This window comes from Parasteatoda tepidariorum, chromosome 10, assembly GCF_043381705.1.
Source record: "Parasteatoda tepidariorum isolate YZ-2023 chromosome 10, CAS_Ptep_4.0, whole genome shotgun sequence".
NCBI classification, from domain to species: Eukaryota; Metazoa; Arthropoda; class Arachnida; order Araneae; family Theridiidae; genus Parasteatoda; species Parasteatoda tepidariorum.
In genome coordinates, this window is record NC_092213.1 from 7,294,508 (window position 1) to 7,311,595 (window position 17,088).

At 31.8% G+C, this 17,088-nt stretch overlaps 2 protein-coding genes across 2 annotated transcripts in view; one reads left to right on the forward strand and one right to left on the reverse strand.

The window, feature by feature from the left end:
- The window catches only part of LOC107456087 (uncharacterized), a 154,068-nt gene that overhangs the window by 54,256 nt on the left and 82,724 nt on the right, over positions 1 to 17,088 (forward strand). The window lies entirely within an intron of this gene.
- LOC139426724 (protein FAM200C-like) lies at positions 16,569 to 17,087 on the reverse strand. Its single transcript, XM_071186516.1, has one exon. The coding sequence runs from the start codon at positions 17,085 to 17,087 to the stop codon at positions 16,569 to 16,571; it is 519 nt and encodes a 172-aa protein (XP_071042617.1).

Consider the following 17,088-nt stretch of genomic DNA (forward strand, 5'->3'; position numbering starts at 1 on the left):
GCAAGGGGGGGGGAGGGTGCCCCCAAGTAGCCACTTGCTATCCTCAAACGTCCTGCTTCATTTACAAAAGTTTCTTTTTCTTCTTTTTTCTTAAATCCGAAATCAGTAAAGGTCAATTCTAATCCGGAAAATTCGGGGGTTGAATAACATCAGAATTCGACAGTATTTTTGGGCTCTACGTTTACAGAACAACACAGTAAACATTCTATGTCTCGAAGTTGAGTGGTGAATCCTTCGAGGTAAGAAAAGAGATTGCAGCGTCATTTCTCAATGCAAACGAATTGCATTGAATGAATTGCGTAAAAAGAAGCACCAGTAAAAAGAGCACCTGGAAAAAATCATTTAGAAAAAAAAAAAGCACAGAAAAAAACCCCACCAGAAGCGAGTTCATGTAATACAACAAAAAAAGAGAAAAGAACATATTTATTAAGTTGAAGTGTTTTAAAAATTTATGACTGTTTAATGATATATTAACTTAATGAACGATTAAGGGTCTCGGCATGACCATATGACAAGTATTTTTAGATTTTGACCTTAAGTCAGTAACGCTGTAAGTGTGAACAATTAATATAATTGATTATATAAATTATTGTTGCTTTCAAAAAGAGCAAAATCAAAATGGAGCTAATTTTAACCTGAAAATACAATCTGAATTTATGTAATTTTAGCATTTTTACTCTAAATTTTAATAACTCTTTAAGTCTAATAAGTATTAATTTATAAGAAACCTCAGCAACAAACGAATACTAATGATTAATAGAATAAATTTTACTTTCTTGTCGTTCGAGATCTTTAGTACTAGATGATGTTCATTAACTTGTATTGTAGTTAAACGTCGAGTCAATGTTTTTCAAAAGTATGTAAAGAAAATCAAATTGTCTCAACTTCTTTCATCTATTAGTTGAAAATATTAATAGTTAACGACCAACAATTGCATAAACTTTTGCGACTGAGATCTTCAGAGATCTAAATGATGAAATTATTAATATTAACGGCTTTATTGTTTCAACTCGTGACCTTGTGATGAAACGAGAAGATTGTTGAAACAGGTGATAGGATTGTCAACGTCTTGGGCAAATTGAGAAATGCGCCCTATTAGAATAATGATCGCCTACCACGATATCATTTATTCTGTTTTTTTTTTCCTTTTCTTTTTATGTAAGACGCTTTACTTTGACTTGCAATTAGTTTCTACTCCTTTAAAGGAAATTAACTTATTTCACTTTATAACCGCCGTTGAACAGCCGACCCAATTTTTGAATTTACGACTACGAATGTCCGTAGTCTTGTCATTTTGAATCCAATCCAGAACTCCAGGATCAAGCAAGCATTGGGAGAAATTTGCCTCCGTGGAGGACTTTTTGATGGAACTAACCCGCATTTGCGTTACATGGGAGAGGAAAACTACGAAAACCTCCCACGGTGAGCCTGACAGCAAGGGGAGTCTAACCCATGATCCGTCTATCACTGAGGATATATTACGTCAGCTCTGTGTTCGGAACAAACCGGGTACTGAATTCGTATCGACCAGCCATTGCTGGGAATAGAACCCGGTTCACCTCATTGAAGGGCGGACACTCTATCCCCTGAGCCATCACTGCTCGAGGAAATTAATTAAAATTTTTTAAATTTCATCGGGTTCATCGGGGGAAAAAGTTAAAAATGTTTTAAGTTTGATTATCATAATTTTGCAGCCAGAAGTTTTTACACTCAGGAACACAATAAAATGAATTCTGTGCCCTGAAATTGTAAATAAATCTATTGAAACAAGATTTCTTATCTTAATTTTGCTATTACATTTTAACTATAATCATGTATAATTGAAATTAATATATTAAAGCTATTATCTTAATTAAATTTTAGAATAAAACTATAAACAGGGGAAGGTATTGTACCTTGGGACAATTTAAAAACAGACATTTTTATTTTTACTCAAAAAGAAGATTACTTAAGAAAATATTATAGAAGAAATGTAATAATATCGTATCCGTTAAAGGAATTTATAAACATTTTAAAATTAAAAATATGTTATTTTATAAAAGGAAATAATAAATTATCTTTTACAACCTGGTAAAGTATTCCAAGGTACAACACCATGTTGTACCTTGTGGTGCACGGTATTGTACCTTGGTGCGAAATGAAAAATAAACAAAATATAGTAAATTGATCTCATTTAATGAATTTTACTATACGTGAAAAATTTAATGATGGTGTAGAAGTTGTTCATTGTTGTCTGTGCATTTTTATTGGCCTGTTCATCCCAAGGTACATTTGTCCCATGGTACAAGGTACCTTTAAGACTGACAAATATTATCGTAAGCGTTAAATTCTCTAAGTTAATTCTTTTTATTTAATTTTCCAACTTAACTTTTACTAATTTAATTAACTTGGAATGTTTAACCAATTTAATTTAACTAAATTTATTTTAAAAATAAAACTGTTAAAAAATAAAGATGACTAGTAACTTTAGGGGCGTCCGGAAAAAGATAGTAAATATTATTATAAATATTACAACCTTTGAGTTAATTTTTATTATTAATTTGGCTTTTCAACTTCAAGTACTGACCCTTGTATTGCAGAAATATAATTTTAAAATTATTGTTGAGCAAATCGCTTAGATATTTGTACTTTCTTTAATCCAATTTTATTTTATTTAAATACATATACAATTAAGCACCGTATACGTCTTTTCGTAGCAGCACCTACATTACTATTGTATCAAAGGGGAAAAAATAAATGGAAGAATATTCAACCTTCAAAATGACGCATGTATTAGAGAAAATGTTTTTTTATTTTTTTCAAAAAAATAAAGCACTTATCTTTGTAATTACTCTCTTAAAATAGATTTATTTATTTATTTTGTTTTTATTATTATTATTATTTATTTTTTTTTGAGAATAGTGAAGATACTAACTGTCGTAAAAAATTGATGAGATAGGGGGGAAAAAAAACTCAAAAAATAACCCCAAAAAATGGAACACATTTGAAAAGTCGTCTTTTACATATGTTAAAAATATTTTTGCACATTATACTTCATTCTATAATTAAATTGAGAATTAATACATTAATAAAGGTTCTTCGTTTCGTTCCTTTTATTTTTTTAAATTTAGTTTTAAAAGAGAGTAATAAATTTAAAAAAAAAATTATATTAATGATACACATTACCGGATCAGCCGGAAAAAAAAAATCTGTGAAATACCTTTTTTTTTCAACTTCGGAAGGTATAAGAATAAAATCGTCTGATACTAATGTAGTTTGGAACATTTTCTGTAGCAATAAACCTGAATCTGCGGGCAATTTCATAAAAGTCGAAGCGATTTACCAATCATTTCTGAATCCGGGCACGTTCCCCGCATCCCTTCTAAACATGGGCACCTGTCCTTTTGCCCTGATACGATCATCTTTTCCTCCTCGCAACAGGTGCATTTCCGTTCGGAAGATCCCGCATGCGAGGGGTACCACACTCGGCAGACGCACCAGACACGCCACCAAACCCGCTCTAATTGTGACTCGGGGCAAAAAAGTCACCGAACCGTCTCCAAATGATCTCTTTACCGTCTGCTTTTTTTTTCTATTTTATTTTAGTTAGTTTCGTTTTTTTCTTTTATTTTAGTTATCTTTTTTTTTTAGTTGAATATGTCACAATCATCTTTTGAAATCGAAATGAAATGATTTGCAAAAAGTGCGACGTCCATTGAAATGATCGTTATCTGTTTTAATGAAGGCGTTCGTTCCATTGTTCCAAAAGGTGTGTTTATCCGGGGCGGTGCACGAGCGTGATATGGTTCGGTTAGCAAAAGGAATTCACCACTATAACGTTTAATTGGGTGGTACAATTTCATTTGACCAATATTTAGCTATTTACTTAGATAATTTCTAAGAATACAATAATTAAATTCTCTTTTTTCCAGCTGCGTGAAGCTGGCAATCTAAAGTTTGAATTATACTTTTAAACGTTAACCCTTTGTCGGAAATCGGTAGCCTGCCAAAAAGATTCGTTATCCCACCAAAACTTTTCGATACCCATCAAAAAATTACAGCCAAAACAAGTTGTAGCGAAATTTCGACTTAAAATCAACAAGTTTGAATCTTGCTTTCAAACATTAATCCATTGTGGGAAGCCATTAACACACTTAATGATATTAAATCAGCGGCGAAGTCAAGATTAAAGAAGAAGGCAGTGAAACTTTTTTTCTTCAAAACCCGCCTGGAGAATGACCTACGTCATACAGGCATCTGAAGGGCAGATTTGTTGGCTACTTTTCCAGGGGCAGCATCTTGAGTCGGCCAACGTTGCTCGTGCAGTAAGAACAGATAGTACAGAGAATGGAAGAACATCCATGCCTTGTCCGGTATTCGAACCCAGAACCTTCCTGATGCAAGAAGCAGTTAAACTTAAACATCAAATTTGTGAACTAGACAGAAGCAGGACCTTTAACAGATTCAGAACACGCCACCTGAGAGGAATAAAAATTCAATAAGATGGAAATACAAAATATCTGCTTTGCAGAACCTATGGCCCTGACTCAGAATCTTGACCTGAACATCCCGTCCTGCCATTTTGACCATCTTACAAAATATTAGTGACTGCCCACAAGATCTTTATTCGGACATTTGTCTTGATATAACTGAAGAAGTGTATTGGACCTTCGGTCCTATAGAGTGTCTTTTTGATTTATTATTGATTTATTTTCCATGTCCACAACGCGACAACCAACCAACGATTAGCACACCAAAAATGTTCGTTAGCGCATTTATCAACAATGTATCTAAATTGTGAAAAATATATCGAAACTGTAAAATTGGCAACCACAAATTTGAATTTTTGCACCAAATGTTATCCCATTATAAGAAATCGTTGGATAATCCACCAAAACAAAAGCTACGTTCAAAAGAAAATTCAAACAATTTTAAATCCTAAAAATCACAAGTTTAAACCTGTCTTGCAACGTTAGAATAACACCGAAAATTTTCCTTAGCCAACCTGTTAAGAAAAAAAAAAGCAATCTTCGATGATATGCACCTGGAAGTGTAAGATCTTTCAGAAAAGAATTCTGGAATGGTTTGGGCTGCAACGTCAAATAACGGAAAATTTCCTCTGAAATTCATCGATAAAGGGGAAAAAATCAATGCTGAATATTACGAAAAGGAAGTATTGGCTACACATTTATTGCCACATGCTGCCCAAGAAAGATTTAATATTTCAGCAAGATACTGCACCGTCACACCGAGTTTAAAAAAAACACAGGCTTGACTCCATGTCAATTGCCTGAAATTTATTAAGCAAGAAGATTAGCCATCTTTTTCACCAGATCTAAATCCTTTAGACTATTGTGTTTGGTGTATTCTAGATTCTAAAGTTAATGTTAAGCACCACAGAACTCCCTCAGAGCTTCTTTATTGCGTGAATGAGACAAATCACCTCTTAAAATGATTCGTTCCGTCATCGGACAATGGCGTAAGAGATTATCTTTAGTAATTGAAAAAGATGGTGGCCGATTAGAATAAAAAAGTTTAAAGGTAAAATTCCATTTATAGTGTTCATCATAATTGTGTATTAATTATTTTCTATTTAATATCCATACAACAAAATGATTCGATATTTGTAACAGTATTTTGTAGCCACCCTGTATTATTTAGCTATATAATTACTAAAAGTTCTTTTCTTATAAAAGATTTTCTCGTCAAATAATACAAAATTATAACGCAAGTTGTGAATAAGATCTGAATTGTATAATTGTATGTAAGTGTATGAATTATTTAACAACTCCAACTCTATTAGAAATTAATCATTTTTCCGAAAGCAATTTTTGAAAAGGATCTTTTGTAAATACAATATTTCAGTCTGAACAATAACAACACGTACAGTACGCAAAAAAATAAACGGATCACCGAGAATAACTTTTGATCAAATGATGGGATCTTCTCGTTCTGGAACTCAATCTTAATGGTTCGAGGGTGTGTGATCTCAAATATTCTAACTGATCAGCGCAGACAATATTTTAAGTTACGAAATCAGACGCGTACTTTCTCTGAATAAACATAACTTTCTGCTCCCTAATAAGATCTGCTCCCTAAAATATAAAGGGTGACCGCAATCTGGGAAATATAGTCCCAATATTTGTGGTCAGTAGAGCTGTCCAAAGTTTGGATCCATTAAGGTGGATTTTAGTTTTTGCGTACTTCGCCATATTTCGAGAACTTCTTATACAAATTGAATTTTTTTTGCGTTTATTTAATGATAGTCTGAGAAATTTTAAATTGTAAAGTAGAAATTTTAACTTGTAAGGAAATTTTAAATTGTAACTGTTAGACCGATTTCGCTCCGATTTCGTATTTTATCGTGTAAAATTAAATTCTTAAATTTTTTTTTAAATGTTGTATGCCTTACATTTCAAAATTTTTCCTATCATTATTAAATAAAATAATAAAAAATAGTAAACATTTACTAAAAGTTATTTTTCACATGAAATTATATTTGGATAAATAAATTTTATAATTATATGCAACAATTTTTCAATTCGCTTAAGAAGCTCTCGTGATATGGCAAACACGCAAAAATAAAATTACCTTTAAAGGATCGAAACTGGTCTCAATGCAAAACTATTGGAACTTTATTCACCAGATTGCGGCTACACCCTATATTTAAGGGGTTCAAAAACCCGAATCTGTCGAAAAAAAGTACGCTTATTCAGAGAAAGATTGATTTTTGTGTTTGATTTCATAACTTAAAATATCGTCTTCGCTAATTAATTAGCATATTTGAGAGCCCCTCCTTAAATCATTAAGATTAACGTAAAGATCCGATCACTAGATCAAAAGTTATTCAGGGTACTTTGTTTATTGTTTCGCGCACTGTACATTGTTGTCGGTACCAATAAATACATTGTTAATGCTTCCAATCTTCCAAGTACTCATTGGAATATAGTCATCTTCAACCTAAACCGTAATCTCCTGTTTTAAGATTTGGTTTCTTAATTCTCCACTTATTCCTTTGCTTTTTGTTGTTGTCTTTATCCACGTGGCTCAGCCGCAGACTGGACAAAATCCAGGAGTCCACAATATTCTTCCAGAAGTCAAGAAGGGAACTGAGAGTTTCTCTCGCAGCAGTAGAGACCCGTACAGTTCAAATGGGGTTTGGGAAAGACTTTGTGTAGAGTTGCCGTGAATACCATAATTCAAATTGGATTCACTATAACAGAAAAAAAGAGATAATTTTATTATTACCCATATCATGAACCTTGGTGGTTCAGGGGATAGAGAGTTCGCCTTCCAATGAGGTGAACCCGGATCGAATCACTGCGATGGTTAGTCAATACGAATTCCTCACCCGGTTCGCACCGACCACAGTAGGGGAGAGTGGGGTCAATTGTAACATTTTTTACTTAACTATTTTTAACTAACAAAAAATCCAATATATTATTAGTATTAATTGGCAGACGAGTAAAGTAGACTATCCTCTACTAGAAAAAAAAATACCTTATTTTCAATGTTATTATATTAGTTATTAACAATGTTTGACAGTCGTGCACTTGTTACAATTGTCCCCAACAACTTTTAAAAGAAAAACAAATCAATACTTTATTAAAACTTACACACACCGTTATTCTAAAAACTCAAAATCTATATCGTACACAAGAACTGCTGTTGCCAAAACATGGAATACTAAATATGTAATAAGAATATAATTAATGTTCACGTTCACACTTTTACACTCGACCATCCTGACTTTTGGACGACCTCGTCCCTTCGAAACAACTTATAATCCTTCAAGTGAAGCGGCACACTTTTACACCTCTTTGGTCTACTGTTATCTTGGCTTAAATTTTTATTTGGATCGTCGTTGCATTGATTTGTACTATTGTTGTCGTTTATGGGCTCACAAGCAATGAAGTTTTTCTTACTTCCAGTAATATTGTCCCCATCATCAGACGGATCTTCGTCGTTGACCAGATGAAATAGTTTCATTTGCGAAGCGTGGGCGGTANAAATTCTCCACGAATTCACCTTGTCTTCTTGATTAGGTTCAAAATTACAAGGCAACGAAGTTGAATACTAGTAGTCGTGAACCCGAAATTCAGTGGGTTGTTCAACGACGGTTGTAAAATAAATGTACCATATCATGATTGAAATTGGCATAACTGATGTAAAATAATACATTAAATTTGAAAAGAAACTATATTTCCTTTAACTCTTGATAACAGTGGAGATCTTTTTTTTTCCCTTCAATTGCGAGATATTTTTCTAACAGATCTCTTATTTCGAATAGGCCAGGGATGGCGAACCAATGGCACGCGACACAATATTTTGGGCACTCCACCGATCACAATTGTTGTCACACTATGAATTGTTATTACACAAATGCTATTACACTATGAAGCATATGTAACAATTACATTAAAATTCACAAAAAAACAAACAAATTATTAAATGATTATTAATAAGAAAATTAAAAATTAATACTAAAAAACAGTTAAGAACCGTAAAAAACAAGCTAACAATAAATAACTAGCAAAAAAAATCAACAGTCCTGCTTGAACTAACATCTTAGAACCTAATATAAGTTATTGGTCATCTAATCTGCAACAGCAGAAGTCACATTGATGTTACTTTAAGTTGAATTACTTGCATAACTGAGACATTGCAAAATGTTGTTTTTTTCAACGTAAATAAAGAGTTTTGAGTTGATAGTATTTAGTATTATTATTTTTCCAATAATCACAAATTCAAAATTATTTGACGGCACGTCTATGACCTCATTAAGGAATTTTTTAGAGAAAATGGCACGTTGGTGTATAAAGGTTCGCCACCCCTGGAATAGGCAATTGGTTTTTCTCTCGGAGGCACGGAACTTTTTTAATGACATTTTCAGTCTATTTTTTGAAGAAATGTATAAATTTTGAAACATTATATATGACAGGGGTTTATATAAATGTGATGGCAAACTTCTAAAGAAGGCACATAGAAGAGCTATTCTAGGCACATTATCAGGATTAAAATTGCATCTCTAGGATCCTTCATCGCTAGGAACACTTCCCTATTATGAACGGTATCTTTCGGTATTTCTGCACGAATCACAGTATAGTTGAATGACCCCAAGGAGCGTACTACGATACTTCCATGCATGAATTGCTAAGCAAAACTAATTTCAAATTTGAAATCCCTACACCCAAATGACACAAGATTAAACATTTGTTTAAATACAAAAGACATTTGTTCCTCAGTGTAAAGAATAGTGCGCCCCCCTCCCCCCCAAAAACAGACTATTCTGAATCACTTTTGATCTAACAATCGGATCTTTGCGTCCTGGGAATCTTAATCTGAATGGTTCGAAGGGATAACCCCAAATATTCTATTAATTAGTACAGACGGTATTTTAAATTGCAAAATCAGACAATCGTAAAATTCATTGGTCCAAAGATAATTTTATTCAAAAAATAAATTTTAGTAAAAATTTATTATTTTTTCATTATTCATTGAATAACAGTCGGAAGAATTTTGAATTGTAAGGCAGACAATATTTTAAATCACTTTAAAGCATGTAATTTTACATGACAAAATATAAAATTTTAGCGCAATCGGTCGAATAGTTCCTGAGAAATCGAATTTTAACTACGACTCTATTAAAATTCAATTTCTCAGGAACTATTTGACCGATTTCACTCAAATTTTGTCATGTAAAATAACATGCTTTCGAAATATGTACAAAATTGTATACCTTACAATTCAAATTTTTTTCGACTATTATTCAATAAAATAATTTTTAAAAAAATACTTTTTCTAAAAATTATATTTTGCATGGAATTAGCTTTGAACTAACGAATTTTATAGTCGTGTGCAAAAATTTTTCAATTCGTTTGCAAATTTCTCGAGATATTGCTACATATGCAAAAAGTAAAATTAATCTCAAGGAGTCCCCAAACTTTAGACAGTTCTCCAGACCAAACTACGGGGACCCTATTTTCCTGATTGCGGTTATCCCCTTATATTTTGGGGGTCAGAAATCCGATACATCGAAATAAAAGGTATGTTTATTCAGAGAAAATGCGTTTTTGTGTGTGATTTCATAACTTGAAATATCGTCTGCGTTAATTAATTAACATAAGTTTACTCCTCGAATCATTAACATTGAGTCCTTGAACGTAAAGATCTGATCGTCAGACCAAAAGTTACTCAGGGTGGTCAGTTCCTTTTTCTTCTTTTTTGCGTACTGTATTGATCACCGATAAAATGAGAGAGAAAGTAGCCTGGCCGAGAGAACCATAATTCCTCATAGATTCTAAATAGGAAAAAAAAAAAAAAAAAAAAATTAAAAAAAAAAAAAANAGATTTAGATGCACCTCCTCCGTAAGATTTATAAGTGCACTCTTTCATAGACTAACCGCAAAAAAAATTTCAAGTTACAATATAAAACGAAAATACAATGAAAATAAGTTCAATTATTTAAAATCACTAATTTCATTTTAATTTAAGACAATGAAAATTGCAATTCCGATGAAAAGACACTGATTGGAACATTGTATATACTTACCATATTGAAAAGAAATTTTTCTTATTAATGTCAGAAAATAACTCACTATTTCATCATAATTATGATCAAGGTTTAATTAAAGGTTATTATTAGATGAAAAGTGAATTAAAATATTTTATAAATTTAATAAAAAAATTTTCAAACTTGTGGTGTCACTTTTTCTGGCGAGTGCGCCCTCAAGCCCCGTGTGCTCATTCCCCCCGCCCCGGGGCTTAGCGGTGTAATTTAAAACCTGTGCCTGAGGCTGAATATTGTTAAATTTAATTCAGTCAAAACAATAATAGGCTTATAGAAATGCGCTTCCTTTCTTACTGTCTTTTAATTTTTATTAATAATCATTTTCTTTTAAAACTGCACAAGCGGTTATTCATTTGGTCAGCCTGTTGTAATCTATCGCTTTAATTCAATTCTTACTTTAAATTAAATAAATTGGTCATTTCCGCGAACCTTGAAATTAAACAAGAGATGAAAAAAAAATTGAAACATCATAAACGAGTTATCAGAAACATCATCGGTAGACGCTGAGACGTCTTTTCTTTGAATGCACCAATCAGAATGCACCTTGTGCCGTCGCGTGTTGCTAAACCATTCATAAAACATTTAAAAGAAACGGCGAATGTCTGGTCGCGTGCTCTAACATCAACTTTTGGAACAATCAGCGATACATTTTTTTTTATTATTAGTTTCAATTCTTTTAAAAAGTAGAACCTGTCTTTGCTCCTTAATGATCCGCAACTAAACTGATTTTTATCCTGAAGTCTTAAGAAAACGATTATTTATTTATTTTTTATTTTCTTTTTCGCGCCACAATTTAATCAGCAGCTTAAACAACTCATAGCAGGAAACCGATATTTTTCTTTCAAATATGAATTATAAAGCGAGTTTTATTGAATTTTTATTATCGTCTGCTTTTTTAGTTTGTCCTGTAGTGACTTATTTTCTGAAGTCAGAAGTTCTTAATATATTCGACTGTTCAACTAATAAGAAGTTTAGAAATTTTGAATAAATAAGAAGAAAAAGAAATACAAAATAATAAAGTACTTTTTCTTCCCTCAAACTTTTTTTAATTTTATTTTAACTTATTTTTTATTCTTTCTTTCTTTCCTTTTTTTTTGATGAAAAAACTTTGAAAGAAATACTTGCAACGAATGTTTATACAGAAAACACGTAATTACGATGTCGCACAGAAATATTAGTTTTACTTTTTCAAAGAATTAAATCATATTTCTTTCCATACCTTTTTTTTTTGTCGTCTTATACACAAAGAAATATAATGAATGGCAAAAAAAATTTTTTTTAAAAATTATCAATTCGAAGAATATTGAAGAGAAGAGACAAATACTTTTACATACCTAGAGGCAATTGTTAGCAATTATCCTTGTACTGACAGGCACTGAACACTTTCAGGATGTTCTTCAAGGAATAGAAATAACAATGCTTGAAAGTGAAATTAAAAATACGAATATTCAAAACAACAGTGAAATCGGTACTACTATACGGCAAGCGTAACTTGGGAAATAGCGAAGTAGCACGGAGACAAAATGGATGCATTTTAAACGAAATTGCTTAAGAAATAAACTGAAAGCCTACTGGCCGAGCAAAATAAATAAAATTGATCTATACATTTATGCCAGTACCAAGCCATTCATTATAGATGTAAAAAAAAAGAGCAGATAAAACTGAATGGAGCACATATTGATAAAACGTGCCAAGAGAACGAAGGAAGCACATTGATTTGATCGCCAGATGGAAAGAGGAGAAGAGGTAGGCAGAGAACAGCGCCCACTTGGCAAGGTATAGTGAGCAATGAGAAAAACCAATTTGATTGGTGGAGTTAGAATGTTGCTAGAGAGATTGCACTGGTCTGGAGGGCAGAGATTGCAGCCGCATATGACGTAAGGGCATGCAAGGTAAGTATACAATGAAAAATAATAAAAATAAACAATAAAAATTCAATTCATCGAATCATCAGTAAATCGATACCATTTCTTATGAATCGAAAGGCAAAGAATCAAAATGTCAGATATTTTAATAATTTTCGAATTTCGTTTAAAAATGATGTTCCGTAAAAACTAATCCTTGTAAAAATTATTTTAAACTTACACCTTATAAAAAGTATGATAAGTAGGAAATATGCGCAAAAAGTTACAAAAAAAAAGACGAAAAAGAAAGAAACATTGTTTAAAGTGAATCGCCAATGAGAAAGTCAGTCAATTTCTTTTGACAATCAAAAAGGTTTTTATGTTTTGAATTTCACCTTTCCCGACAAAGATTAGATCAGTCAGGTTTTGATACTTTTTTTTCTTCTTTTTTCCTCTCTTAGATATTAATTTGCAACCTTCATTGCAACCAATTCATCTTAATTTCTTAAAGTATAATTACAGATTATCCGTATCATATGTAGAGTGAAATAAAATGGTTGTTGTTTGTCTACCTAAATACGGCGCTTTGAAACGCAAAAAGTTTAAAAACATTGTAATAGTTGTAAAATTAAGCTCAGATGATAGCGAAATAACATGGATGAGTCATTTGCTCTTTTAAGAGATTCATAATTTTTTTTTTTTTTTTTTTTTTAAGAGATTCATAATTTTAAGCGAATTTTTCTCTTTAGAATTGGGGTACTTGCACTTCGAAAAGAAGAAGATCTTCCATACCCACACATGTGACCTATGACGTCAGTGCCAGCTAATCATTTTCAGCAAAATGGCGTGTTAAAGTTGAGTTAAGTTTAGAACGTCCATAAATTAGAACGTTAATTAACGTGAAATTAATTAACTACATCGCACATCGAATTAGTTGAAATGCAATTCTTTCTCGTCTGCTTCTTTTACTTAACATAGATTTATTATTTGTTTATGTATTTTATTGTAACCGTGATATATTTTTGTTTTGTTCACCTGGCAACTTCGATGCATAATTAGGTTNTTTAAAGTGAATCGCCAATGAGAAAGTCAGTCAATTTCTTTTGACAATCAAAAAGGTTTTTATGTTTTGAATTTCACCTTTCCCGACAAAGATTAGATCAGTCAGGTTTTGATACTTTTTTTTCTTCTTTTTTCCTCTCTTAGATATTAATTTGCAACCTTCATTGCAACCAATTCTTCTTAATTTCTTAAAGTATAATTACAGATTATCCGTATCATATGTAGAGTGAAATAAAATGATTGTTGTTTGTCTTCCTAGATACGGCGCTTTGAAACGCAAAAGGTTTAAAAGCATTGTAATAGTTGCAAAATTAAGCTCAGATGATAGCAAAATAACATGGATGAGTTACTTGCTTTTTTAAGAGATTCATAATTTTTTAAAATTTTTTTTTAAGAGATTCATAATTTTTAGCGAATTTTCCTCTTTAGCTTTAGAATTGGGATACTTGCACTTCAAAAAGAAGAAGATCTTCCATACCCACACATGTGAGCTATGACGTCAGTGCCAGCTAATAATTTTCACCAAAATGGCGTGTTAAAGTTGAGTTAAGTTTCCTTACATAAATTAGAACGTCAATTAACGTGAAATTAATTAACTACATCGCACATCGAATTAGTTGAAATGCAATTCTTTCTCGTCTGCTTCTTTTACTTAACCTAGATTTATTATTTGTTTATGTATTTTATTGTAACTGTGATATATTTTTGTTTTGTTCACCTGGCAACTTCGATGCCTAATTAGTTTGTTTATATTCCACGTGGCTTCGTGTCTGTCTTTGTGTTAAGTCTCTCAGGAAATATATAGCGAAAGAATTGAAATAATTGGGTATAATATAGCCTACGTCACAGGTTGTGTTGTTCCTACTAAATTTAACCCAGGAACGGCATTTTCTGCGAGCCTAACTTCAAGCCACAAATAAACAAACGAAGTGTTCGATCGTTTAAATAGCTGCTCGCCAGATTTTATTGCATTATAAAGAAAAGTTATTGAAACTGAATACAACTAAATAAACAACAACAACTAAAACAAATAACAACAACTACTAATAACAATAACTAAATAAACAACAACTAAATTCCATTCGTTTAGCATTGCGTCATATGTTGTTCCTACTAAATCGAAGTAGTTGTGTTTTTTTCATATTATACCCAATTGAGAAAGAATCTTTGTGAGAAAATTAAGAATGTGTCACTTAAGAGAATTGAAATTTGGCGGCCTTGGCTTACTCGAAATAGAATGGAAAGAACAGTTGCTAACGTAAACGAACACCACGTTTCAACAACCAATCAGGATTGAGATACCTACACTACGTGACTTGTAGATATCCCACTCACAGTCGGAGAGCTGGCGAACTATATTTTATAGAATTATATTTAATACGATTGTGCTACCTATCTATTTTTCTCTTTGACAACCAGCTACTAATATGTAATTTAAAATTCAATGCACCACAATCGGGCTTATAGCATTTTGTACTCATTTTTTTTTTCACTTTGAGATACTGATTATTTTTTGTAAACAAATTACTAAAACGAATGTTTTTGTTTTGTTTTTTCTTCTTTTTTTTTGTGACGTTGCCGATTTGAAAATTAGCAAAAAGAAAAGAAGCATCGTGGTATTTCAGTAATTGAAAAAAAAAAAAAAAAAAAAAATGGTTCTTTGATCATTGTTTAGTTTCTTTTACGCTTTTTTTAAATATGCAATAACGGTTTATTTGTGACACCACCTGCAATATCCTATTATTTTATATTATTGAGAAACGATATAAGATTTAGATAAAAACAATCATTTAAAAAGCTTTAAAGGGTTAATTTTTTCAAGTAACGCTGTGTTAAATTATTTTAGTAAATGAGATTGATTCATAAAAATAAAGCTCATTTAGCTTGTCGTCAGAAATTAAATTTTTTAAGGAACATTTTTATTTTTGACTTTTATAAATTTTACCTACTGTAAAAAATCAGCCATAAACTTGAACTTCTGTGCTTATAAATAACGGAATTTATAAATTCTGCGTCTGTAATTACAAATAAACTCGATGAGAAACGATTAAATCAGAGGTCGCCAAAGTGGTCTATATAGACCCCCAGGGGTCTATTTAACAAAAGCGGGGGTCGATCTGAGCCGGGGGGTCGAATGAGGGTCGATCCGAATAGGAAGGGTCGATTGGGAATCGAAGAAAAAACAGTTCTTAATACACAAATCACACATACCTAANAAAGAAAAGAAGTATCGTGGTATTTCAGTAATTGGAAAAAAAATGGTTTTTTGATCATTGTTTAGTTTCTTTTACGCTTTTTTTAAATGTGCAATAACGGTTTACTTGTGACACAACCTGCAATATCTTATTATTTTATATTATTGAGAAACGATATAAGATTTAGATAAAAACAATCATTTAAAAAGCTTTAAAGCAGTGTTTCCCAACCTTTTTTGTGCCATGCCCCCCCTAAACCTTTCTAAAATTCTTATGCCCCCTCATGTAACATATACATAATTTTCAATATTAAAAAATTGAATTGTTCACTTAAGAAATTTAAAGGATAGGTTTTAGGAAGAAATCACTCACAGTAAGTAAATTTTCAAAACATATAATGAAAAACTAAAATTCAAATGCGAAATAATTTTAATAAAAAATTTTCTATGATTGAATATTTTAATTTAGTGAGATCCTTGCTCTTGATGCAGATTTTATGTTAGGTTCCAATTTGGTTAGCTTCAGTCTCAAGTTTCCCCGTTGTGTTATATCCCGACGATTTCTTTTTTTTTACTAGTAAATCATTTACAGCACTAAATCCAAATTCAGCTAAATATGAAGATGGAAGCGGTAACAATAGTTTTCTTGCACATTTGGTTGAATTTGGGTATTTGATTTCTGTTTCCTCGCAAAGCCGTGCCATCATTTTTATATTAAAGTTTTAACTGATTCATCATGCATTTCTGCGAGTTCTTTTTGATACTGCATATTTTATATATCAGACAAATCCACTAACATTGGCTGCATTATCCATGCTGGAAAATGAATTTATTTTAAAGCAGAAAAACTTTCTTTTAAATCAGTCGATAGAATTTTCAGTTGATCGACAATAACAAGTAGATCGGTATCATTTACTTCTTATTTTTGGAGCCAATAGAACTGTTCAAAGTTTTTGTTGTTAATATATTTCTGACATAACTCAATAAGGGTAATGAAACCAAATATCTTCGCTTTTGCATCAACAAGGGTTTTATTTGTTCCTTGAAATTGCTTTTTTATTATATTTAGTTTTTCAAAGATATCGGCTAAACAACTAACAAATGCTTTATCATTGACTGTTAACAGATACTTCATTTCAGGTTTGTCACTTAAAAAATCACTAAGAGTATCAAACAGTTTCATAAATCTTTTCAAGCAGTTCCCTGTAGAGAGCCATCTTACTTCAGTGTGAAGTAAAAGTCTCGCATGGTCTGCATTTTGTTCTTCACAAAATAGCTTGAAGATAGGCTCACATTTGGCATTAGCTTTAATAGCATTGATACACTTTACTGCTGAATGTAGTACTTTATTCAGAACAGGCGAGATGTTTTTAGCTACCAAATTTTCCCTATGAATAACACAATGCACAGGAATCATTTCTGGATTCTCATCTTTCATC